The 27,068-nt window shown below is 43.1% G+C and overlaps 1 protein-coding gene across 6 annotated transcripts in view; it reads left to right on the top strand.

Annotated features, from left to right (window-relative positions):
* The window catches only part of PALD1 (phosphatase domain containing paladin 1), a 323,546-nt gene that overhangs the window by 226,235 nt on the left and 70,243 nt on the right, over window positions 1-27,068 (top strand). For all 6 annotated transcript variants that reach the window (XM_056530501.1, XM_056530504.1, XM_056530500.1 and 3 more), the window contains 2 exons: window positions 2,325-2,396; window positions 8,725-8,865. In XM_056530501.1, coding sequence (XP_056386476.1) covers window positions 2,325-2,396; window positions 8,725-8,865 — 213 coding nt within the window. The remainder of the gene's footprint in view (window positions 1-2,324; window positions 2,397-8,724; window positions 8,866-27,068) is intronic.

Genomic DNA, 27,068 nt, shown 5'->3' on the forward strand with positions numbered 1-27,068 from the left:
CATTGCAGCTTCAGTTGTTACTACTAAACTACAACTCCCAGCATGCTGAAATAGTCAAAGCTTTGTCGGACTCCTGAATGACAAAGAAGTTGATCAGACATTCAGGAGTCTGTGAAAGATGAATGACACACATAGTGACAGCTATGCTGATTAGCATCCTGCTTTACTAGGAGAAGATAAAACAGATAGAACATGTATTCATAAAAATGCTGTACTTTTATCTAAAAAATCCTTGCACTAATTTTATAAAGATCTATTTTTATATTTATACATTTTATCCTGTTATGAATTCACCATAATGTCTTCTGATTACTGCAGGCAAGCTCCAAGTATCTTCCTCTGACATGACACAGCATAAAACCAGAGAGGAAAGGGTTACAGAGTAGAGAGTACTGATTGGCTGACTGTACAGGCTTGCTCCTGTGAGGGAGACAGACTGACACGCCCCCTCCAGCCTGCACAATGAAAAAGTAACTCACCAGCAGATAAATGCTTATATCTCTGGATATATAGGTCCGAGACACAGAAAAATTATATGCACATGATCAGGATTGGGTCCTGAGTAACATATCACTTTTTTCTTTTTTTTGCACTAGGACAGGTACGCTTTAAATATGACAATAAATGAAGCAGCAGTGCAATTTGAGTTGAGACTTGTGCCTGTTCTTAAAGGGGTCCTCCGCTGCTCAGCGTTTGGAACAAACATCTGAAAAAAATAGTTTTTTTGCTGGAATACCCCTTTAACCTCTATCCCAATATTTAACCTGTACCCTGGAGGGGGCGGGGGGGGGGGGGTTCAAAGTCTGAGACCCCCCACAATCTTAAAAAGGTACTCCACTGCTCAGCGTTTGGAACAAACTGTTCCGAACACTGAGGCCGGCGCCGGGAGCGCGTGACCTCATAGCCCCTGCCAACTCATGATTTTACGCCCCGGCCCCTCAATGCAAGTCTGTGGGAGGGGGCATGACAGCCATCACGCCCTCTCCCATAGAATTGCATTGAGGGGCAGGCTATGATGTCACAAGCTCCCGACACCGACTCCAGCATTCAGAACAGTTTGTTCCAAATGCTGAGTAGCGGAGTACCCCTTTAAGATTGTGGGGGGTCCCAGACTTTGGACCTCCCCTCCAGGGTACAGGTTAAGTATTAGGATAGAGGTTAAAGAGGTATTCTAGCAAAAAAACTATTTTTTTTTTTTTAGATCAACTGGCTCCAGAAAGTTAAACAGATTTGTAAATGAGTTCTGTTAAAAAATCTTAATTATTCCAATAGTTATCAGCTGCTGAAGTTGAGTTGTTCTTTTCTGTCTGACAACAGTGCTCTCTGCTGACACCTCTGTCTGTCTCAGGAACTGTCCGGAGCATAAGAGGTTTGCAAAGGGGATTCGCTCCTACTCTGGACAGCTGCTGAGACAGGTGTCATAAGAGAGCAGTTAGACAGAGAAGAACAACTCAACTTCAGGAGCTGATAAGTACAGGAAGGATTAAGATTTTTTTTTTTTTTTTTTTTTAATAGAAGTGATTTACAAATCTGTTTAACTTTCTGGAGCCAGTTGAGATGTATAAAAGTTTTTCCCTGGAATACCCCTTTAAGTATTAGTTGAAAATTGGTGCTAGGAGACTGTTATCCAATGTATGTCAACAGGAGAAACTAGAAGTGCTGCTCCCAGCTTTTACAGGCTGAGAGGAAAATTAAATTAAAGGGGGTTGCCTTGTATCTTTATATTTTTATATTTTTGCGCAAACCCCCCCCCCCCCCCCCCCCCCCCAAAGGTTGTGTGTAGTACTGCAGCTCAGGTCCATTCACTTTAATGGAGCAGAGCTGCAATGCCAGACACAGCCTGTGGACAGTAGTGGTGGTGTTTTTTCTGAAAAAAAAGCAACATTTTTCAAATACTAGACAACCCCTTTAACTTACAAAAAAATATTATTGTGCACATTGCTGCACTATAATCCTCTCACTTTACAGGTATGCATACAAAAATGATTTCTCTTACATGCGGTCTACTACTGTATCTGTTCAGCTCTGAAACATGTTTGTTAATCTGGTTGCTAGGAATATACTAGCTGGCAGCCGGTCTTTCAAATGTGGACTTCCCTAGCAAGCAGTCTGTCTTGTTCAAGTCTGCGCAGTATTGTTGCTAAAGGCAAAAATGCAGTCAGTTGGAGAACCTCTTTAAAGTTTATTATCTATAATAATTCTGCTATGTTCACCAAGTCATTATATACATTGTATTTCATAGAGAGAACGGACTTGTGTTAATATTGTGTTATAGACAAGAATGTGTGCTCCCTCCTACATCCGTCTATCTATCTTTATTGCAGAGCATTCCTGAAATTAGTGAGGATGAAATAGTAAGTGTTCCAGATGCCAAATATACCAAAGGAGAATTTGAGGTAAGACACATCCCGTATATCACCTCTCTTCAGTCTCTGCTTAGTTATCCACCAAAAGGTGATTTTAGTACGTACCTGGCAGACAGTAATGTAAATGCTTAGGAAGGATCTGCACTTGTCTTGGGGCTAAATGGCTATGTTGTGAGATTACCATAACACTGTGGCTAGCTTTCTGTGAACTGGTATTTCCTGTTTGTTTTCTTCTTTGCCTACAATTCCCATAATTCCATTTTCCTCCCTCCCACACATCAGCCACCCCACCCATTGAAACATAAAGGAGTTGCATCCATTCAAAAGACCTGTGGTTTTCAATCAGGGTGCCTACAGCTGTTGCATTAGTTGCAGATTGATCTCTCTCCCACCAAGCGATTTGCTCCCCCCCATTGAAGCAGCGAGGCTCCCTGTCATCAGCTGACTAGTGAGTCAGGTCTCTGCTGTATAGCAACCTGGGAAAACTAGGAGACAACAGTCATTTTGTATGCTGTTAAAAATAAATATTGGAGGGAAAATCACATAAGAATTGTGAGAAAACCATCACACAGGGTTTTTCGTTCTTTCATTTTGACGAATCAGTTGTCCTGGTCCCTTTGCTGAAAAACAGCCCCAAAGTATGATGTTTCCTTCCCCATGCTTCACAGTAGGTATGGTGTTCTTTGGATGCAACTCAGCCTGGTGCAGGCCTACAATTTTGTTTCTGGTGTCCTTCGACAGCTCTTTGGTCTTGGCCATAGAGGAGTTTGGAGTGGGACTGTTTGAGGTTGTGGACAGGTGTCTTTTATACTGATAGCAAGTTCAAACAGGTGCCATTAATACAGGTAACGAGTGGAGAACAGAGGAGACTCTTAAATAAGTAGTTACAGGTCTGTGAGAGCCAGAAATCTTGCTTGTTTGTTGGTGACTAAATGCTTATTTTACCAAGGAATTAACCAATGAATTCATTAGAATTGTGTATAATGTGATTTCTTGTATTCTTTCCCCCCATTCTGTCTCTCATAGTTGAGGTATACCTATGATGAAAATGACAGGACTCTCATCTTTTACAGGCCTCTCATCTTTTAGTCGGTGGCTGACTAAATACTTTTTTGCCCCACTGTAACTCCCATATGAAAAGAACCTAAATGTTGTCTGACAGCTATTCCTCCAGATTGCCTTATACACAAGCATGCTTGGTTTGGTTGGTTGGAAGGATCCTATTAGAGCTTGGTCAGTGCTGTGCCCGCTTTAATCTTAGGCTATGTGTGGGTTCCAAAGATCAGAACTAGAGATGAGCGAAATTACAGTGATTCAATTCGTCACAAACTTCTCGGCTCGGCATTTGCTGACTTTAGCCTGCATAAATTAGTTCAGCTTTCAGGTGCTCCGGAGGGCTGGAAAAAAGGATGCAGTCCTAGGATACTCTCTCCTAGGACTGTATCCACCTTTTCCAGCCAAACTGGAGCACCTGAAAGCTGAACTAATTTATGGCGGCTAAAGTCAGCAACTGCCGAGTCGAGACATTCGAGACAAATCGAATCACTGTAACTTCACTCATCTGGAATCAGAACCATGATGATCATAAAGTAACAGCATATCACACTGATATTTCATCACTATTCTAGAAATTAGTGAAGTTCCCTGGTTATCGTTTTAAATGTGTGTCTGATTTACTGTTCTCCTTTAACTCCTTTTTGCAAAATCATGTACATGATTATTTTGGTTGAGGGAATATGCAGCCGGCCCAGGAGTTGAGCCTATTCCATATGCAGTGGGTGCCCCTGGTTCTATATTACAGAGAGATTCACCAGCAATTGCCAGAATTGGACTTCAGTCCCAGCAGTTTAACCCTCTAGATACCACAATCAAGACTGTTATCTGACAGGTGCTGCGCCTGTCAGAGCTTCAACGAGAACCCCTACACCATTGGGGAGAGGGGGTACCGATCAGTTGCCATGGCAAGTAAAGGCCTTCTGAAGCCCTCTGTGCCTGACATGACAGACCTTACAATACAGCCTGCCTCAGGCAGGCTATACTAGTAGATAACAGATTTACCAGATCAATGTAATACAATGGCCTGCCAGAATTCCTGATTTTTAGTCACATCAGCTCCAATAAAAAATGGGATCAAAAGCAATTAAAGTACGTATAATGGTGCAATACATTTGACTTCACAGATCAGTTGACAAAAAAAATGAAAAAGTTAATGTCAAAATATGGCAATTTAAAGCATTTTTTTTTTAAGTTTAAGAAAAAGGTGTAAAATTTAAGAGGTATATACACTAATATTTTTTTTGTTTTATGTGTACTGATCTGAGGAATACAGATGACATGTCAGTTTTACCATAAAGTGTGAGGCGTGAAAATGAGAAGCACCCCTCTTCGGAAAATTATAAAAAAACAAACAAAAAAAACCTAAATTGTTTCTGTTGTGCTTTTTGAAAGATGTCTTGGTCATTCAGCGATTAAGCACAGTCACAATGCTGAATACAATACAAGCAGACTTAATAAAAAGCATTAGATTACTTGAGTGACAAATGGCGGTCATGAACCCTTTTGTAATTGTCAAACAAGGCGTTACCATTTTTATTTTTTGTTTACTATTCCTGCCAAAGGTTTTCATGCCACCCACTAGGTGGAGAATGTGTGGTTGAGGCTTCTATGTTGGTTTGTAGCAGGGTCTAAACCACAGCTTACAATCTCATGTTATTTAGCTTGATCCTCTGCCAGGTACTATTTGTTGCTGTAGAATACTCCCACGTGGAGATGTGTGGCATGCCGCAGTGGGACCTCCCACAGACTCATTACAGGAAGTAGCAGTTTAACACACAAGATGTCCTTGACTTTTCTAGCTTATGTAAGGGAAATGGTGTCCACCAACATCCTCTGGTCTTCTCCCAATGTTTTCATTGCATGTCTGAAGTAGCTGTTACCAGCCTTCTGACCGCTTGCTTTTATGTCATGTATGTGCCCTTACATAAATATTTTAAGAACATTTAGTTAAATTGAACACACCCTTGTTTTACATTTTTTCCATTTTGGCTTAAAGCTGGAGATTAATGAAATAGAACACAAAAAGTTAAGCCTCTAATATATATTATTATTCTTTTATGCTGAACCATCTTTACATTTACTTTTATTTTCTCAAATGGAAGTAACTTTTTTGCTTGTTGACCATATACCTGCTACAAGTTCATAAAAACTTTGATAATGTTTCCAATGTGTCATACATTTTCAGGAAGATGGACCAAATGTGTATTCCATCTATTAACTATATTGTTGTCTCTTTATCAGCTATTCTATCCTTGTTGCCTTGAACCCATATTTCTGTGAACCTACAGAAGGATAGGAACAATTTTTTTAATGTTTTTTTATTCAGTAGGTTACATTTACTGTTAGAGAAAACCCTGGCCTGAAATGATTGTAAGATCTCATATGAATTCAATATCATACCCTATACCTCAAGATTATCCTATTAAAGGAGATATCCAGTGGTGAAAAACGTATCCCCTATCCTAAGGAAAGGGGATACGTTTCAGATCGCTGGGGGTCTGACCGTTGGGGCCCCCTGTGATCTCCTGTACGGGGGCCCAACAGCCCACGGGAAGGGGGCATGTTGACCACTGCACGAAGCGGCGGCTGACACGCCCCTTCAATACCACTCTATGGCAGAGCCGGTAGAAGAGTGTACATGGGTGACGGGGGCGTAGGGGGTGAAAAACGGGTTGACAGGAGTGACAAGGTGGTAACAAAGGGATGGACAGGGGTGACAAAGGGACAGAGGGGGAATAGTGGGGTTTGGACATTGGTGATGGGGGGGGGGTAGACTGGGGGGTGGTCAGAGGGATGGTGAACATGGGTGACTGGGGCAGACAAGGTGGACATGGATGACTGAAAAGTGGACAAGGGTGAAAGTGGGTAACAGAGGGGAGACAGAGGGGAGAGGGTGCAGTACCTTAATTAAGCTGAGCTGTTTTTCAGCATCCTTCTGCTGGGGGCTGGGAAGAATCCGGGGGCCGGGCAGAATCTTGCACACCATCCCCATTGCATTTATCCCCATCCTGGCCTGCTTGCCTGTGACTCACTCATGGTGCTGTGGTGGGTGAGTGACGCTGTGTGTGCAGTGCGCACATGGGCCAGTGAGGGAGATTTTAAAAAATAAAAAGATTGCCTGTTGGAAACCGTGGAACCCAGTGGCAGTGCTCGGCGGAACCCCGGTTGGGAATCATTGGGATAGGGGATGATAACCTTATTGGTGGAGGTCCAACTGCTGGGATCCCCATCAAACCCAAGAACGCAGACTAAATTGTCCTCGGAATGAAAGCTGTGCACCTAGCTCTCCATTTGTTCTCTATGGGGCTTTATATGGGGCACTGGCTGCACACTATTCATTCCAGGGACACTTTTGTCCCCATTCACAAGCAGGGGTGGATCCAGAGTCTAGTCTCAGGAGGGGCACTATCAGAGTATCGTGCAGTGGTCGACATGCCCCCTTAGACTTGCATTGGGGGGGTGGCTGTGACGTAACAACCCCCGCAGCTCACACCCAAATGTTCCAAACGCTGGAGCAGTGGAGTACCCCTTTAAGTACGCAGCATAGTTGCCCAACACTAGGTAGGCAGCATAGTTGCCCAACACTAGGTAGGCAGCATAGTTCCCCCCCCACACTAGGTAGGTAGCATAGTTCCCACCCCCCACACTAGGTAGGTAGCATAGTTCCCACCCCCCACACTAGGTAGGCAGCGTAGTCCCCCCCCCTACACTAGGTAGACAGCATAGTTCCCCACACTAGGTAGGCAGCATAGTTCCCCCCCCCCCCCACACTAGGTAGGCAGCATAGTTCTCCCCCCCCCCCACACTAGGTAGGCAGCATAGTTCCCCCCCATACTAGGTAGGCAGCATAGTTCCCCCCCCACACTAGGTAGGCGGCATAGTTCCCCCCCACACTAGGTTGGCGGCATGGTTCCCCCCCACACTAGGTTGGCGGCATGGTTCCCCCCACATTAGGTTGGCGGCATGGTTCCCCCCACATTAGGTTGGCGGCATGGTTCCCCCCACATTAGGTTGGCGGCATGGTTCCCCCCACATTAGGTTGGCGGCATGGTTCCCCCCACATTAGGTTGGCGGCATAGTTCCCCCCCCACATTAGGTTGGCAGCATAGTTCCCCCCCCCTCCACATTAGGTTGGCAGCATAGTTCCCCCATATTAGGTTGGCAGCATAGTCCCCCCCCCCCCACATTTGGCTGGCAGGATAGTCCCCCCTCCCACATTTGGCTTGCAGAATAGTTCCCCCCACATTAGGTATAGTTCCCCCCCCCACATTTGGTAGGCATTTGGCCCCCACAGACATACAGCCTTCAGCCATATACAGTGTATGGCTGGAGGCTGTATGTTTGTGTACTGCCCCACTTCAGTGCTCCGACCACCGCTCCTCCAGTCAGGGGTCATGATCTACTGCTATGGCCTATAAGAGGAGTGGTGGTCTGAGACCGAAGATGACGTGCCGCTGGTAACATACCATGCGCGTGTTCTCCTCCTAGCTGCTCTACTCTGTTTCTATAGGCGCACACATGGGACATCAGTGCCCTGCATGCGCACCTCCCAGCGGCACCTGCGTTTTTAAAGTTAACGCAGAGCCGCAGAAAGATAACCAGGACATCCTTGTGTCCCGAAAAGATCTATGGGACACAGGGATGTCCCAAATGCGACAGGGGAAATTAATCTTGCAAGTGGGATCTGCCACTGTTCACAAGATCAGTGGGTGTCCCAGGAATTGACCACCCCCCCCCCCCCCCCATCAGTCAACTTATTATCTCCTATCCTGTGTGTGGACAGAAGATTTAGCATAATCAGGTTACCCCCTTAAGGGTGCCTTGTTCTGATTTTACTTGATTGACAAATTGTTTGTCATGGCATCCTGCAGAATGTTTCTGTTTATGTAAACATTACACTTAGACTGCCACTAGAGGGCATCAATGTGCATTTTTTACAGGCAATGTTTTCCTTTTTTTTTTTTTTTTTTTACATTTGACCTTAGATTTTGAGCAAAAGATATTGATGTAAATTATGAAAAGTTATATAAACTGTTATATAAGTACATTTTACAATAAGCTAATAGATCCTTAAAGAGATCCTGCTTACAAAAGGAGTGAAAATAAAGGAAACATAAATGTGGGCTCCAAAGAGATCAAGAATAGCAATTAATCTATTGGGATATTAAGGCCTTGGAGGAACTGCATCTGCTAGAACTAGACTGAAATAACATCAAATAAAGGAAGATTGCTGATCTGATTTAGTGTATTAAGAGACTACCCTGCAGGAGATATTCATTGATACTTGTATCTTATGTTCCAGGTAGTAATGAGAATCGTTCAGCTTCTGCCAGATGGACACAAAATAAAGAAAGAAGTTGATATGGCACTTGACACTGTTAGTGAAACCATGACTCCTATGCATTATCACTTGCGAGAGATCATCATTTGCACTTACCGACAGGTGAGTGATCATGTTTGCTTCTTCTTACTTATATATTTGCAGTATACATACAGATGGGTCTCTGGGTCTGGTAACTATCCTTTTTATTTTAGGAATTGTTCTTAGCTGCACATTCATACAGACATTCTGCCAGGATTCAGGGAAAATATCTGGTTCACTTTTTAACAAATTTATGATACTCCAGACTTATAATTTTCCAAATATATAGTGAGCAGCCTGTTGAGTTGACCAATCTCAACTGCGGAGAATTTCAGCTCCCCCTCAGTTTCTGTCAAGTCAGTTCTGATCACTCCAGTGATTAACTGAAGTGGTTCTAAAGTAATCCGCTTCTTAATGTTGTTGTTGTATCTTTTTTGTAGCTTAAGGGAGAACTCTAGCCAAATAAAATGACCTATATATAAAAATATATAGCTGCACATGTTATATAACTTTGCAATGTACAAGAATAATCTTTGCTGAACATGTAACCTGTTTCAGCTTTTCCTCAGGGCAGGAAGTCCAGTAGTTCTTAGCTCACATGATGTTGTCTCTACTCTGCTGGGTGTAGATGACATGTTTCTTTGCAATTCCCTTCTCCTTAGCCGAGAGCCACTTCAGTGTGGTTGTCTCTGATTGGCTGCGGCATATGCACCTCCCTCATCTATATTCACTGCTTATCTAACGGGACCTGCTCATCTCTCTCAAGGCTGCTCACACAGGAAACAAGTGCACGGGATGGTTATGTATCAGTGTAGTTTTCTGCAGCTCTCAGCTCCCTGCACAAACCAGAAAGTACCTGGATTTTCAAAGGTTATTTATTGGGGTCCAATTTCTAAACAAATCAGCCAAGATGCCTTGAGTCACAGTGTGCACATTTGACATCTTTGTATACCGTAAGTGTGCATATAGAGAAATCTGTAAATCACTGGCTAGGACTGCCCCATTGTCTACGTAGCCCAAAATAATTAGGGATTTGCATGAAAAAATGACAAGTTATCCTGGAACTTTCCCACAAACCCCTGCTCTATAACATGATGCTTAAATCAGTGTTTCCCAACCAGGATATCGCCAGCTGTTGCAGAAGTACATCTTCCAGCATGCGTGGACAGAGTTTTTCGACAGGTGGAGAAGTTCCCTTTAATATTTCTGCATTTACATTGCTTACTAAATTAATTTGTATATAGTTATTAAAGAGAGGCTCTTTCTTGATCCCATATTAAACTATGATATGTATTAGCATCTTCATTTACTCTTACTATAGAGCTAAAACCTCAATAGTATGAAAAGAGATTTTCATTATAAGTGGGATAGACTTATGAAGGAGCACTTGGCAGCTGTCCTCTCCACTCCATCAGCAGGATACCTTATACTGTACATGGAGAGCAGGGGGACAACCGTAATGCGTTGTTTTCCATTCCTGGAATATAGGTGATGTAAATGATGTATGAATTACCTGTTACTTCATTTATCTTTCTTTGAACTGCTGTAAGATTTTCCTGTATTACATGGACATAATGGGGGAGATTTATTAAAGGATTTTGACTGGTTTTTCCTGTCTAAATTTGTCGCACAAAGTCGCAGTCTAAATATGTGCGACTTTTCTGCGACTTTTGCTGTAGAGGATTTTTAGAACATGATGCATGCAAGTCTATTTTAGACGGAAATGCATTGGTGCTGAATTTATCAAGTGCAACTTTTGTGCGACAAGTCGCATCTGCCCAAAATACGCTGAAATGTCAGACCATGTTGGAGCAGGTCTAAATGCAGTTTAAGCTGTAGACCCTGAAGTCTGAGCACAGAATTTATGAAGGGCTGTGAGACCTTTGATAAATTAGGAGCACAATAGACAGGAGACTACCACATACGCTGGTCTATAAGCATAACCAGAATAGACTAGATTAGTAAATGTCCCCCAATGAGTTAAATAGTACCTGTCCTATCCCACAAAAAAATGGTTGTTACTCACTACCTATATAACCTGTATATCATTTGTGTCCAGCACCTATATTTCTCTCACAAATACCTTATATCTGTTGCTTACTTGCTTTGTCATTCCGTGCTTCGGAGGGGGACGTGTCCTCACTCTGCATGACTCCTCTTTCTCCCTGAGTGCTGGGTCTTTTCATTCAATCACTGCAGGCTACTTTGCAACCCTCTACCCTCCACCTTTTCATGCTGCAGTCTGATATGACAGGAGTGAGCACAAAGGAGTGCTAGTCTCCTCCCTTACTTACTGAATATTGTCCATGCCTGTGCTTCAGCTTTGACAGAGATAAAGCTGCAGCCAGACAGAATGTTCTGGAAGGTATGGGAACCCCTAGTGGCGTTTTTTATAAGCCTTTTTTTTCTGTAAAAAGTAAAATGTTCTTATGAAGTATATTAGTTATGGAAAGAAAACACAGACAGTAGTGGCGCTATCCTTGTGCTGTTGCCAAGGGCAGCACAAAAACAGTTTCCACTTTGTAAAATGCCCACGTACCTGGACGTGTTGGGCTCACAGCTCAACACCATTTTGCGCATAAAGAGTAGTAGTTGCGTGGCAGCCAGGTCCCGGTTCCATAGATGCACAGAGTTTGCAGATAAGACTTGGTTCCATTGGAAGGCTCGAACGGAGAGGTAAAAACTGGTTTTCCTAAGGGCGCACACCGCTACAGAAGGTTAAAACCGTGGACATCAATAGTAAAATCATAAAACCGCTTTAATGACATATAGATGACGTGTTTCGAGAGCACAGCTCTCTTTATCAAATCATGACTTTATAAAGAGAGCTGCGCTCTCGAAACACGTCATCTATAGGTCATTAAAGCTAAACCCGTTTTTACCTCTCCTTTCGAGCCTTCCAATGGAACCAAGTCTTATCCATGTGGAAAAGTCATAGATAAAGCTCATGCAGAAGATAAACTGCATATTGGCAGCCAGTTGACAAATTTATTTTCATAAAGACAAACACATGACCGTATGCTCATATGCCACCGTCTTCCTCATTGGCACGTGGCAAATATTAAGAGAACTCAGGCTAGAAGATACAATGGTAATGTCATAGCGGAAGGACAGATAGGGGTGGGAAAGGCACATAAAGGATTATCAGAGTCTGCCAACACCCTTCTTCATACGATTTTCTCCATACTTTGCTTGGATTCTTGGAGTATATTTGTTAAGAACAACGACACATCTCTATCATCCTGTATAATCTGCATTGTCTCTGGAAGGTCTTCTGGGGCCCTACCGCCTTAAAGGGGTATTCCAGGCAAAAACATTTTTTTATATATCAACTGGCTCCGGAAAGTTAAACAGATTTGTAAATTACTTCTATTAAAAAATCTCAATCCTTCAAATAGACAGAAAACAGCAACTCAACTTCAGAAGCAATTACTATTTGAAGGATTAAGATTTTTCAATAGAAGTAATTTACAAATCTGTTTAACTTTCCGGAGCCAGTTGATATATAAAAAAAAGTTTTTGCCTGGAATACCCCTTTAATAGCTACTACTGCCATACAGTCATCTCTTTCACAGCAGATGATATCTGGGCTGCCTGTAGCTATTGCTCCACAGCTTTCTACCATGGGTAATTTCTGCAGAAATATGGCAGCTAGAAGCGGGGTTAGAAATTGGTATTGAAAAAAGAATTTGAATGATATGCCTGTGTCATAGAAAGTGAGAGTGAGATGGAAGGCAGCAATGCTATGCTCTCCAGTAACACGATCCTGTTCTCATTAGCTGCTGCTTGTTGGCACCACTGTAATCCGGGCAAATGCATACAATACGGAGACACCTGTTGAAAATATTTGGTATGAGTCATGTCTCCTAACTGGCCCTAAAAACTGTCCAATATCGTGCCTGAGCTGTGCCATATGAAAAATGAGCAGGTGGTCTGCAATGATTCAGTGGAAAGATATCCAGTATAAGCTGCCAGCATAGGATTCATGAATGGCTGTCTCTGGGTTATTGACAGCTGTTTCATGCAAATGAGAGGATGTCTGGTATGGTATTGGGTTTGGTCTCACATTTATCGTTTACACTTTCTGAGCCAGTATGGTCTGCAAGTAGTTAATATGTGCTGAAAGCATTTTAGAAGCCTAAATCACTTTAAGGAAAAGCTAAACAAGAATAAATTACCTTTTATGGAGGGCATACAAAATACCAATATGTAACACATTAATGGGCAAATAGCAGCCTGGATTTTGATCCTTAGTCCTTAAAGGGGTATTTCAGGCAAAAACTTTTTTTTATATATATCAACTGGCTCCGTAAAGTTAAACAGATTTGTAAATTACTTTTATTAAAAAATCTTAATCCTTCCAATAGTTATTAGCTTCTGAAGTTTTCTGTCTAACTGCTCAATGATGATGTCACGTCCCGGGAGCTGTGCATGATGGGAGAATATCCCCGTAGGAACTTCACAGCTCCAGGGACGTGAGTCATCAGAGAGCAGTTAGACAGAAAACAACAACTCAACTTCAGAAGCTAATAATTATTGGAAGGATTAAGATTTTTTAATAGAAGTAATATACAAATCTGTTTAACTTTCCGGAGCCAGTTGATATATAAAAAAAAAAGGTTTGGCCTGGAATACCCCTTTAATAGAATTCCTAATGGTCTCTAAACTGGCCTGGCTTCAGGGCTCCAGTGTTTTGTGGGGCCCCCATTGAAAGAACTCCCTGGAAACAACATGAGAGTGGACCAGAAAAATTTTGGGCAGAATACTCATAGGGGGAGATTTATCAAAACCTGTGTAGTGAAAGAGCGGACAACTGCACTACTCATTCTCTGTTTTGGGTTGGATAAATCTCTCACTTTTAGTTATTGTGCTTGGGAATTGAGAGATCGGAACCACCCCAGTGCTCCCCACCACAAGTGCTGTGATCACATCAACTAGATTGCTCGTGTCATTTGATGCTGCTGCCAATCACTGACCTCTGTAATATGTGCCATACATTCCGGAAGACACCGATGAGACCAGTGACTGACTGCAAAGTCACATGAACAATGGGACACTGGTGCAGTGGCCAGTTTTAGTAAGTAAAGCTCCAGCTTGTTTATGTGGGCTGTGTTGTGTAATATTTTATTGGCAATGTGACAGGGTCAATTTTTTTAAATTATTTCATTAAAGGATTATCCAGGAATTGAAAAACAGACCTAATTTCTTTCAAAAACTACTCCCTGTCTGTCTCCACTTTGGGTGTGGTATGACAACTTGGCTCAATTTACTTCAATGGAACTGAGCTGCAGAACCATACCCAACCTGGAGACAGACAGGGAGCGGTCTTTGAAAGAAATTCTGGTTTTTTTTTTACTCCTGGATAACCCCTTTAAACAAGTCCTGACTCAAGACACAAAACAACTAAAATAAGAATACAACAAAACAAACACCCCAAACCAGCTTTTCTGTCTCTCAAGAGTTTAAATCATATTGGGAGATTTATTAAACTGTCTAAAATAAATACCTCAATGGCAAACCACTAAGCCTGTATTCTTCTCCCCATTTATACTCTTTGGTTGCCCCCATTTAAAATATGAAGGCAATTCTTCACACTTGCATACAGCTGTGACCTCCACTGACATCCAAGGAAAAAAATATGATTGTCCATAAATGAAGAATATGATAATATATTTACATGTTAACGTTCTAAACCTTTAGTTAGACTTGAATTGTTGCAGTCCACTTTCTAGGAAAAAAGACAGACTGACCACTTTTTTATTGCAGTTTGGGAGCTATTTGAAGCAACTTGCTTACCAGGATCTTTATCCACGTTGGTGTCCTATTTAACTGTATGAGAGGCTGAGTTTTCTGAAAATATCTTAAGTTGGTCATATCTATGTAGGGCTCAGCTTTACTTAGTAAAAGTGTATTTTTGGACTTTGGTATTTACAGGCTTGGTTCACTGTCTCAATACTGGTGTGTAGTTTCTAGGAACAGACATTCAGGACTATGTTGTATCTTTTATTTTTAGAATGTAGTAGAAGAATTGAGAGACAAGGTTACTAGTATGATTTTGGCAGGCATTACATTCAGTTTATATAATATAAGCTTACATGGATTTGAAAGTAAAACATATATACTGACTTATTACAGATATGTAAATGTACACTATCCACAGCCCTGACACACATTTTTCTACCTGGGTTTCCCCAATGACCAATCATTTTTGGCATGGTAAAACTAAACTTGGGGCTTTTGAACATCTGTGTATGATGTTAAAATGTATATTAAAGAAACGTACTATTGTTATTAGCCATAGGGTACATATGTCTCCAGATCTGCTTTGCTAGCTTCCTTATAATTGGAACATCATTTCATATTCAGAGCTCCTATCTGCTCAGAGAGAGACCAGTAATATGAAGGAGGGAGCTCATATTACTGTTTGTTAGATTTTAAGGCAGAAGGAAGCCTTTTCCAGTCACCATAGTTTGTCAGAACAAGTTTACAACTGTCTAATCTGAGAAACACATCTTGCTGCCTCAAAATCTAATGAGCAGTAATGTGAGTTGCCCTCTTCACATCATTGGTCTCACCATGAGCAAAATGGGCAGTGGGGGCTGTGCTTTCAGAGTGTGTGACAGGATGTCACAGCTACAAGCCATACAGCTTAGCTGATAATGGAAGATCTGTGCAATATGCCTGATAACAATATATTAATAAGCAGAGATGTCGCGAATTGTTCGCTGGTGAACAGTTCCCGGCGAACTTAGCATGTTCGCGTTTGCATCGCCGGGCGAACATATGTGAAGTTCGATTCGCCACCTATACTTTAACATTGCGGTAAACTTTGACCCTGTGAGTCAGAGTCAGCAGACACATTGCAGCCAATCAGCAGCAGTCCCTCCCTTCCAGACCCTCCTACCTCCTGCACGGACACCATTTTACCTTCATTCGGCATGCTGCAGGCTTAGAAAGTGGAGGGACAGAGAAGCTGCGCCTGCTGTAATAGGGAAAGCGATAGCTAGGTTGCTGCTAGGTGGTGTATTCAGGGTCCACTTTACTCCTAAAGCACTAGTCTAACATCTGCTTTAAAGACAGCACCCAAAAAAGCCCTTTTTAGGGCTCAAATATCAGTCCGTGTGTCTTGCAACAGCTGGAGGCACCCTGGTTGGGAGGGAACCGCTGGTTAAAAGGGGTACTCCAGTGTAAAACTTAAGTTCCTTCAAGCAACTAACTACAGTATTAAAAGCGCTATAAGTTCAGTCCGTGTGTCTTGCAACTGCTGGAGGCACCCTGGTTGGGGACCTCTGCTTAAAAGGGGAACTCCGCTGGCAACCTTTTTTGCTCATTGTCACACTAGTGCAAATCACATTTGGTGTGACAGTTGTTCAAATAAAAATACCTTTTTTTTTTGCTGTGAAATAAAACCAGTGCTGCCTAAAGGGGGGCTCTTACTATGTGCTGCTTAACATGGGGGAATCTATGTGCTGCCTAAAGGGGATCTAACCATGTGCTGCCTAAAGGGGGCTCTATGTGCTGCCTAATATGTGGGAATCTATGTGCTGTCTAAAGGGGGATCTAACTATGTGATGCCTGAAGGGGGGCTCTATGTGCTGCATAAAAGGGGCTAAAGCATGTTGTTCCAAAGAATTTAGGAATAATAGGTGATTTATGCCCTTTATGGATTAAAACCAGACTCTGCATCAACTATGTAATTTTCCATGGGAGTTTTGCCATGGATCCCCCTCCAGCATGCCACAGTCCAGGTGTTAGTCCCCTTGAAACAACTTTTAAATCCCTATTGTGGCCAGAAAGAGTCCCTGTGGGTTTTAAAATTCGCCTGCCCATTGAAGTCAATGGCGGTACGCCAGGTTCGCGAACATTTGGGGAAGTTCGTGTTCGCCGTTCGCGAACCGAAAATGTTATGTTCGCGACATCACTATTGATAAGTTGCTTTATTATACTTTTTGACAACATACACAGGTAAACTGTAAGCTTTTTAGGTGCCAGTTGATATTAACAGAAATTCTTTAATTTGAAACACTTAGAAAAACTTTCCATAGTGAGCATGCTCAAAGAAGGCCATAGCCTAGAACTAGTCAATGTTCAATTCCATTTGTTCACAATATTTTGCACATGGTGTGGATTTGGTTGGGGCAATGGCGCCCCCTAATTTGTTTTGATTGGACATAAACAGTTATTTTCTGCATTGACAAGACCTTCACAATGTATTTAATTCTAATAATAGATTCATGCCTGACTGATCATGTGTCATCATTCTGTACACGTGGTATATATTTATGTTGCTATCCATTAGCATTTTTTGATCTGGTAAATTTTCTAAGCTTCTGACTTGGTATATAAACTTGCTCAAGTTAGTTATTGCTTTTTATTTGAGCCCACATTCCAGAGCAGTAAGCTTATGAAACTCCGGCAGCTGTTAACTGGCCGATGGATTCTCACGGGATAGTAATCGTAAACAGAGCCTGATAACAGTAGTGGATCATATAAGACTTTATAACATCTGGATTTCTTGTACATTTAATACTAATGTCATTTATATGTAGAATTGTCAAACCGTATAAGAAGTGAATTGTCAGCTGCTTGGTAAACGGGGGGGGGGGGGGGGGGGGTGGCAGCGCACAACGTTGTGTCTTGGCACCTGCTGCCGATCAACTGCTAAAAGGAGTTCCAGTGCTTTGGTGAGCATTGTTTACGTCAGGCCTTTACAGTATACAACCAGGAGCAGGGGCCACAGCTGTAATACATTGCTCAGACACAGCAAAAATTGTAGTGTTTGCTATGACAAATTCCATGAAACCTGTTGTAAACAATGAAGAGACACTTGTCAGAGAGCTTTAGCTTCTTTAAAGAGCAGAATGGTGAGGGTCTGACTCTCTGCACTTCTGTCAGTCAAATATTTATGACCTGTTTTGAGGCTAACAGCATGGATATTCCCTCATAGTCAGCAAATGTGCTATCTCCAAGCTCCAGGAACTAGAAATTATAAACATTCCTTTCATTCTAGTATAAACCAACTGTATTAATGCAAATCAGACAGAATAGCTTAAGAAATCCTCCCATAAACAGCATATTTTATTCCTCTTAGGCGAAAAGGGGTACTCCACCCCTAGACATCTTATGCCCTATCCCTGCTGCACCCGGTGTTCGTTTAGAGTGTCAGATGCAGCGCTAGAGGCTAGTGAGGTCACGGTCACGCCCCGCTCATGACGTCACGGCCAGCCCCTTTAATATAAGTCTATATAAGTCTATACATTTGCATTGAGGGGGCGTGGTAGTGACGTCACAGGCGGGGCATGACCGTGACATCACGAGCATCCGCCCGCATCTCCAGTCATCCGGCAAGGATATCTTTTGGATAGGGAATAAAATGTTTAGTTGTGGAGTACCCGTTTAAGTTCACACTTGGGAAGCTCTGGAAAAACTCATTCCGGAACTTCCATGTGCGGCCAGCGCCGACTGATTGAGTATGCGGTAGGACCGCGCAGATGTTGCCGTCCACATAGACTGGAGTGTCTGTGGATTGAATTCCGCCCAAAGAATTTCACGGTATTTCAGAGACAGGGTATCCACTGCTCAAATTCCGTAGTGTGCACTGTGCACAGCAATGGGATACTGCTGCATCGGAATTTCCAACCAAAATTCCTGGCTGGAATTCCAGTTCAAAATTCCATGGTGTGAACCTAGCTTTTTATTTTTATTCTCGTAAAAAGTTAATTGTATGACTTCAAGTTTTAATGGGCAATCCTAACATTAGGAATAAGGGTGAAAAATGTATCTAAATTTCCTAAGATTCATGGCCATCTCCTGTCTCATCTAGATGATGTACAAAATTACGTACATGTATGCTGTTAAGCCATTTACACCTACCGTATTATACTATAAATGTGGAAAAAAGTAGACTTTTTAATTCCTTGTTACTTCCATGTGTACTTTGTGTGGAAAAATAAGCTTATCATTGCTGGCTTTCAAATGTCTTGTCCAAGCAGTTCTAAAGATGGGGTTGCTAATGGGTGGAATATATCCATAGAGAGTTGTTGGTATATCCTATCTATCACCTATCATGAATGGATGACCTGGTGTAAGCAAACAATGGCCAAACAATGTTCACAATGTTGTCTGCTTCGCATTGTTTGACCTGCTACATCGCGCAGTCTAGAGACCATTTCTAAAACCCCTGTTGGTTCAATGGACATAGTAGAGGGGACCCATGCGCACACTTTGGTAGACTTGAGATGTCCAATGATTGCATCTGATGATCACTGTGTAATACTAAATCTCTGTCCAAGTAAAGTATACTACGGTTTTAGGTCGGGTCACAAAACCAAAAATGGATTTTAGCACTGGTCCAGCTGGGGTACGGGAGCGCACGGTTTTCCCCTCCCACAGTCGGATACGGCAGCCGTAGCCTGAAAACGTGGTGTGCATGCACCCTAAGAAAGATCCTCTAGAAAGATCAGCTGTTTTTTGTAGCGCCGCACCCACAGAGATCAACAGTTTGCCTTCATGGCCGCAGTATAAAAGGGGTAGTCTCTGATGAGTCCTCCTCATTGGGTCAAATGGTAGCTCCTTTGTTACATAGATTTTGAATGTATTTTTTTTACTCTTCACTTAGACAAAATCACTTTAGAGCAGTGGTTTCTAAACTGTGGCCCTCCAGATGTTGCAAAACTACAACTCCCAGCAGGCCTGGACAGCCGACAGCTGTCCGGGCATGCTGGGAGTTGAAGTTTTGCAATATCTGGCGAGCCATAGGTCGGAGACCATTGCTGTAGAGCATCTTATAGAATGCACAGAAGACCATCTTAAAGGGGTAGTCCGGCAAAAACCACAGGATAGGGAATACGTTTCTAATCGCGGGGGATCTGACCACTGGGACCTCCCGAGTTCTCCTGCTCAGTGCCCTGGCTCTCTGAGAGGAGTGCATGCAACAGACAGCATGTGCTCCATTCATTCTCTATGGAAGCGCCAAAGAGACCCAAGTGCTGTACTCAGGCCTCTCCGGTGCACCCATCAAAATTAATAGATTGAGTGCTACTATTAGAAGTCTGGGTGCTGGGCAGGAGTTCCCACGGGGTCCCAGCTGTCGGACTCCCCACGATCAGACACTTATTCTGTGGATAGGGGATAAGTTATTTTCCGCTGGACTACCCCTTTAATGCTTTAGCCTCAACGTATAGTGTCTTATCACTATTGGTGGATATTAGCCATTCTTCACTTCTCCACTGGGTGATACTGCAGCATTTCTATAGTTTAGTGGTATGTTTACTTAGGGAATGTTTACATGTATTAAAAGTTCTTGTCTACCCATAAAATCAAGAAATAAACTGATATACTGCAGGTACTGTACACATGTCAAAATAATATTTGGCATTACAGGTATTTATTACATTTGATGTGGTATATAGTTAAGTGACCAGATATAGTGGGGGAAATAATTTCTTATAGTAATATAAGAAATATAATTGCTTATGGTTAAACAATGGCCCATTTATAATTTGTGAATATAAAAACATGTCTTTGAAGACAATATAACCTTATATACTTTGGTTCCCAATATGTGCAGGAGCTGGGAACATGGGAAGTTTGATGGATATGACCTTTATACTCTTTTGTCTGTTGGTTGGCAGTAATTGACAACATATGGGCGTATTTATGGGCATCCTGTTCTCTTCCTGTGTTAAACCAGCCATGCCTCCAAACAGTATTCTGCAGGAAACAAAGGTGCAACCCTTTCCATTAACAATTTCCTCAGTAGACTGTGGTGTTACATGATCATTTTGACAAATATGTTATTCTGAAATAATGCTAGTATTGTTGTGGTTGAGTTTATTAAGGCGTAATGGAAAACACAATATAACAGGCAATACAATATCATTTTGCAGGTTAAAGCGGCTCTAGGTCACAGCACATAGTCTTGGGTCAGATGGACCAGAAACACTTTGACAGATTTTAGTATTGTGCAGTAAACGGCCAATCCATCTTATAAAGTAAATCTGTCACTACTTTTACGCTGCCCTCTTTTTTTGGGGGTATTAGGGGAATGAATGCCCTGCTGCATCACTTCTTCTGTCCACCAGTGAATGATTGACAGCTGTCTGGCAATACTGTGTTTAGGCAATCAGCAATAAGATTGAGGAGGAAGCAGGTCCTCATTAAAGGGGTGGTCCGGTAAAAAAGAAAAAAAAAAAGTATCCCCTATCCACAGACCGTGGGACCATGCGGCACGCGTTCTTCACTGCACCAGCCCGTGTTTTTCACTGGACCAGCCCTTAAAGGGGTAGTCCGGTGGTGAAAAACTTATCCCCTATCCTAAGGATAGGGGATAAGTTTGATATCGTGGGGGGGGGGGGGGGGGTCCGACCACTGGGGCCCCCGGCTCTCCGGCCAGATAGCGGGTGTCGACCCCCGCACGAAGCGGCGGCCGACACGCCCCCTCAATACATCTCTATTGCAGAGCAGGAGATTGCCGAAGGCAGCGCTTCGGCTCTGCCATAGAGTTGTATTGAGGGGGCGTGTCGGCCGCCGCTTCGTGCGGAGGTTGACACGCCCCCTTCCCGCAGGCTGTCGGGGCTCCGTACAGGAGATCGCAGGGGGCCCCAGCGGTCGGACCCCCCGTGATCTCAAACTTATCCCTATCCTTAGGCTAGGGGATAAGTTGTTCACCACTGGGTCACCACTGGACTACTCCTTTAAATATGAAGAACTATTTGATACACATGCACATAATGGGGATAACTATTAGATACCGCTAGGTATCCTTAATTTTTGGGAAGATATCAGGAGAACGTCTGCACAGAACAAAGTAACGTATGGTTCTGTTCAGTGTCTCTGTCACTAGATTATGCTGCCCTCAGATAGGGCACCTGAAGTCTAGTGACTGAATTTTTAATGTAGTAGGCTTGAGTCCTTAAAGTGGTACTTCAGCGCATAGACATCTTATCCCCTATCCAAAGGATAGGGATAAGATGCCTGATCACGGGGGTCCCAGCGGCGGGAGCCCCACGATCAGGCATCTTATCCCCTATCCTTTGGATAGGGGATAAGATGTCTAAGCGCCGGAGTACCACTTTAAAATGCGATTTCACAAGGTTTGATCTCTTTTGATGATATTTAAAGAAAATTATTGTAAAATTGTCATTAATTTATGAAACCTTAATATTTATAATATATGAGCAGTTCTACATTTTGGATGGAAAGCCTTTTACATGCTTGTGGTTGTTATCTATCTTGGCAACCTAAGATTCCAACTTCTGCTTAAAGGAGTACTCTGGAGGACAAAATGTTTTTAAATCAACTGGTGCCAGAAAGTTTATACAGATTTGTAAATTACTACTTTTTAAAAAATCTTAATCCTTCTAGTACATATCATCTGCTGTATGCTCCAGTGGACGTTGTGTAGTTATTTCATGTCTGACCACATTGCTTTCTGCTGCCACCTCTGTCTGCCTTAGGAACCATCCAGAGCAGGAGCAAATCCCCATAGCAAACCTCTCCTGCTCTTGACAGTTACTGACATGGACAGAGGTGTCAGCAGAGAGCACTGTGGTCAGGCTGGAAAGAACTACACAACTTCCTCTGGAGCATGCAGCAGCTGATAAGTCCTAGAAGGCTTAAGTTTTTTTTTTTTTTTTAGATAGAACTATAAATCTCTCTAACTTTCTGGCACCAGTTGATTTTAATATTTTTTTTCCCTCTGGAGTTCCCCTTTAAAGGGGTACTCCGCCCCTAGACATCTTATCCCCTATCCAAAGGATAGGGGATAAGATGTTAGATTGCCGCGGTCCCGCTGCTGGGGACCCTGGGGATCGCTGCTGCAGCATCCCGCTATCATTACTGCACAGAGTGAGTTCGCTCTGCACATAATGACGGGCAATACAGGGGCCAGAGCATCGTTACATCACGGCTCCGCCCCTCGTGACGTCATGGCCCGCCCCGTCAACACAAGTCTATGGGAGGGGGCGTGGCGGTCGTCACGCCCCCTGCCATAGACTTGCATTAAGGGGACGGGCCGTGATGTCATGAGGGGCGGAGCCGTGATGTAACGATGCTCTGGCCCCTGTATCGCCCGTCATTACGCACAGAGCGAACTCTCTCTGTGCAGTAATGATGCCGGGGTGCCGCAGCGGCGATCCCTGGGGTCCCCAGCAGCGGGACCGCGGCAATCTAACATCTTATCCCCTATCCTTTGGATAGGGGATAAGATGCCAGGGGTGGAGTACCCCTTTAAGCAAGTACTGTACTTACCTTGGTAAACCTTTTACTAAGTTACATCCAGGAGTAATATGTTTACTACTTGGGGCAGACACACTTCTACAGCTTCTTTCCCCAGTTTATAGTTCCACTAGTCTGAGATGGTAGAGAGGATTATGCCTATTCCTATACATGTAACTACCAGGATATCAGGCATAGAAGCTGCCATAATGCCAACCAGCTGTGGAGACCCACATCCTCTAAAAGAGGACTTTTAAAAATAGGGGATATAAAGATTGAATATGCTGGAAAAGGTCTGAAAGCAATGCATAATGAAATGCAGTGTATTGAGAAGCCAAGGAAAGGTACAAAAACCCAAGAGACTGACTGAAGACTATAATACTCATTCATAAGCTTTCCATTTTCAGAACTACTAGTTATTGAAGAGTAAGACCCCATTCCTTTTTCTTTTTATGGGACCTCATATTAACTTGTCCTTGACTATTTCTTTGTATGTATTTTGCTCATGGCAGAGAATTGGCTTTTCCCATGCTTCCTCTCCCTAGTTACATAAATCTCCCCATCTTATAAATAGTCTTTTAGAATTTAGTAGAATACAAAGGTACAACATATTAGGAAATTTATGGTAATTTGTTTTGCACATGGAAAAGTATATTCTGAAAAATTAAAGCTTAGCTGTGTTGAAAACTTGTTCAATTGCTATGGCCCTTATATACAGTATTATTTAATAATAATTGGTTCCAGGAGGACCATTGTACATTGAGATCATAACTCTATGGAAAATTGGTAATTGATTCTCAAGTCCCAAAAATAAGAAAAGTGAGGATTAAAGAAAAGTAACAATGTAACAAAAACAGATAAAGCAAGTTCTTACAAATAAAATGTAAGAAAAACCTGCTGAAATCACTGTCTAAGTAGAGGACAGAAGCTTCTTTAGGATCCTGTTGTAAAAAAGACAAAATTGAGACACTCTCATCTGGTGTCTAAAGAAGCAGTAAAGAGTAGTACATAAAATGTATGACTAAGGCCGCTGAGTGCGGCTGAAACGCGTCACCTTGTCATCACCCACTGTTACTGCTGAATAAAAACCGCATTGCTTGACATCCTGCGCTGGTCCACGATTACATGGACTGAGGTCCGGTCCTGTCCGTGAGCGGGAGGGGCGACCGAGTGAGCTGTACCGCACCTGTTGCACCTATTACATAAAATTTAATATCTCCTTGTACTGTAGGGAGGCGCTACCAGACAGCCTGTCAGTGCAGGCACTTCAGTAAGGGTGGGTTCACACTACGTTTTTAGCATACGGTATACCGCAGTTTTGGGTCCGGTCTGAAAACCGAATGCGGGGCAAAAAAGAGCAGACCAGAGTCGTTATCTGACTCCAGTTGGCTCATTCAAATTGAGAGGTCCGGCTGGGGTATGGGAGCGCCACATTTTCACTCCCTCCAGCAGGATCCGGTGACTGTATGATTAAAACGTAGTGTGAAACCAGCCTAATACAGGTGTTTTACCAGTGAAATGCCTATTCTGATTGGTCAGATCTTTCAACCATTAGTTCCCAAATCAAGACCTGTATATGGAGGGTTTGCTCTAATATAAATCCTATAGATTCCCTTTAGGGAATCCAAAAGTGCCCTTGTTTTACCATATACCCAGGGCCGGCATTAGGGCGGGGCAACCTGGGCAATTTCCCAGGGCCCAATCTCCAAAGGGGCCCCATGTCAGGAGCAGAGTCCATCTTCCAAAGAGCCCCTGTCACGCCGCCTCTGCTGCCCTTCCTCATTGAAAGCAAGTGAGCAGGTGGGCAAGGCAGCAGTGATAGGAGGCAGAGGCTGAAGCTGCTCCTCCTTTTCACTGTGGAAGTTTGTAGAAACAGCCAGGGCCGGCGTTAAGGGCCAGCAACCTGGGCAATTGCTGTGGCCCCCATCCACAACGGGGCCCACTGGGGGTCCAAGGCACAGGAGTATAGACCTGATGCCCCAGTTCCTAAGACTGCAGAACATCACTGTCAGCTGTATGTGCGGCTTTCCGCACATGCAGCTCAAATTTGAGAGAGCTAATTATACTGACTGTAGCTGTATGCTGCGATCTACAGGAAGCCGGGAGCTGTGCAGGACGTCTGGGTCACAGCGTAGGCGCGCAATGACGTCACTCGTCATCGCGTGACTCCACTTGAATAGAACATGCAGAAGACCCTGCTACAAGGCAGAAGATGTGTGTTTTTTTTCTTTGTAAACTTGGAGACTGACCACTTAAAGCTTACCGACTATGAATGGACCTGCCTACCACAGACTTTTTACTAAGGTGGTATAATTACTGGGAGATATACCTACCAGGTGCCCTATCTACCTACTGGGGAGCCCCACATTGTCTACCTACTGGGGGGGACATACTTACCATGGTCCTATATATCTACTGGGGTGCACTGCCTGTCTACCTACTGGGGTGGGGGAGGAATATATCTATCAGGGGTCCAATCTACCTACTGGGGAGCCCGGCCTGAGTATCTACCAGGGGGGACATACCTACCTGATGAAGGGGGGATGTACCTACCAGATGGGGGGGGGAGAAGGGGGGATGTACCTACCTACTTAATGGGGGACTTACTTATTAAGGGCCCTATCTACCTAATGGGGCGCCATTAGGGAGACCTACTTAATTAAAAGGGTTATCAAGGCATTAAAAATGTTATATGGCTCAGGGTGGCATTAAAAATAACCCATACTCACCTTCGATACCCTACAGTTGCTGCAATGATGCTCTCAGTCCTCGCTTATCACCGCTACTAATGTATCATTCCTACAGGAACTTCCCGCTCAGCCAATCACTGGCGACAGCGGTGTCCGGCCTCAGTCAGTGATTTGCTGAATGGGCACTTGTGGGGTCTCCGCAATATCACCAGAAACCAGGAAGTAGCGGTGATGAGTGAGGACCAGGAGCGACAGTGCCACAGCTGCCGGGATAACCCCTTATATGGGGAGGACATACAATTTGAATGGGTGAATCTTCCTACCTGCTTAATAGGGGGACAACCTACCTTTCTAATGGAGTCATCCTACTACACACAAAAGGGTGTACTTCTATACTGTGTAGGACATCGCTGTGGACATTGTTCCAATTTTGAGCTTTATGTATAAGAAAATTGGGGAGATTGTGAAATGATTGGGATGAGAACAGGAAAGTGCGCAGCCTAAATTGTTTGTCTGTCAGATTCTGCAAAGATGAGTTGTGGATTGAAGAAATCGGAAAGACTGTCCGGGCCGGATGTAAAAGAAAATGGAAAGTAATCAAATCCAATTAGAGATGACATTAGCTGTAAGATACTATATGTAACTGTAGTCATTTATATGGTTTTTAAACCTGTGTTGAGCTGATACAAACAACTACATGGTCACTGTATGGGGGAAATGTTGGTACAGTGGTTTTATGTAGTAACAGTATAATGGTATTATCACTGTTTGTTGGTTATGGTAGTGTCCCTGGTGTGGCAGTATTATCTGGGCCTTATATAATGGTATTGTGACAATGACTGTGTTGTTGATGAGATATTTCAACATTTTAGGCCCCACTTTTAATTTTGCCCAGGGCCAAACTTAGTCTAAAACCGGCCCTGCATATACCCTTTTAAAATAATTCTCATAAGCTTTATTATTGTACAAAATTCCACACACTTTAAAAATTCTGAGCGCCTCCCATGTGTATTGAAATACACTACTGTAGCTTTATCTGTTATATTGCACTGAACGAGTGTTTCTGCAGAACACACTCTGTACTCAGGCTGTGCTCATTTTGGTTTAAAAACTTCCTACTCTGCCCCCCTCGACATGTTTCGCTACCTCTTGATAAAGCTACATATGAAGCAAAACATGTCGAGGGGGGCAGAGTAGGGATATTTTAAACCAAATGAGCACAGCCTGAGTACAGAGTGTGTTCTGCAGAAACAATCGTTCAGTGCAATATAACAGATAAAGCTACTAATGAGGAATGATATCCTCTTGATCAAGCTACAGTAGTGCATTTCAAAATACATGGCTAGCGCTCAGAATTTTTAAAGTGTGTGGAATCTT

The sequence above is a fragment of the Hyla sarda genome, chromosome 7 (genome assembly GCF_029499605.1).
Source record: "Hyla sarda isolate aHylSar1 chromosome 7, aHylSar1.hap1, whole genome shotgun sequence".
Taxonomy (NCBI): Eukaryota; Metazoa; Chordata; class Amphibia; order Anura; family Hylidae; genus Hyla; species Hyla sarda.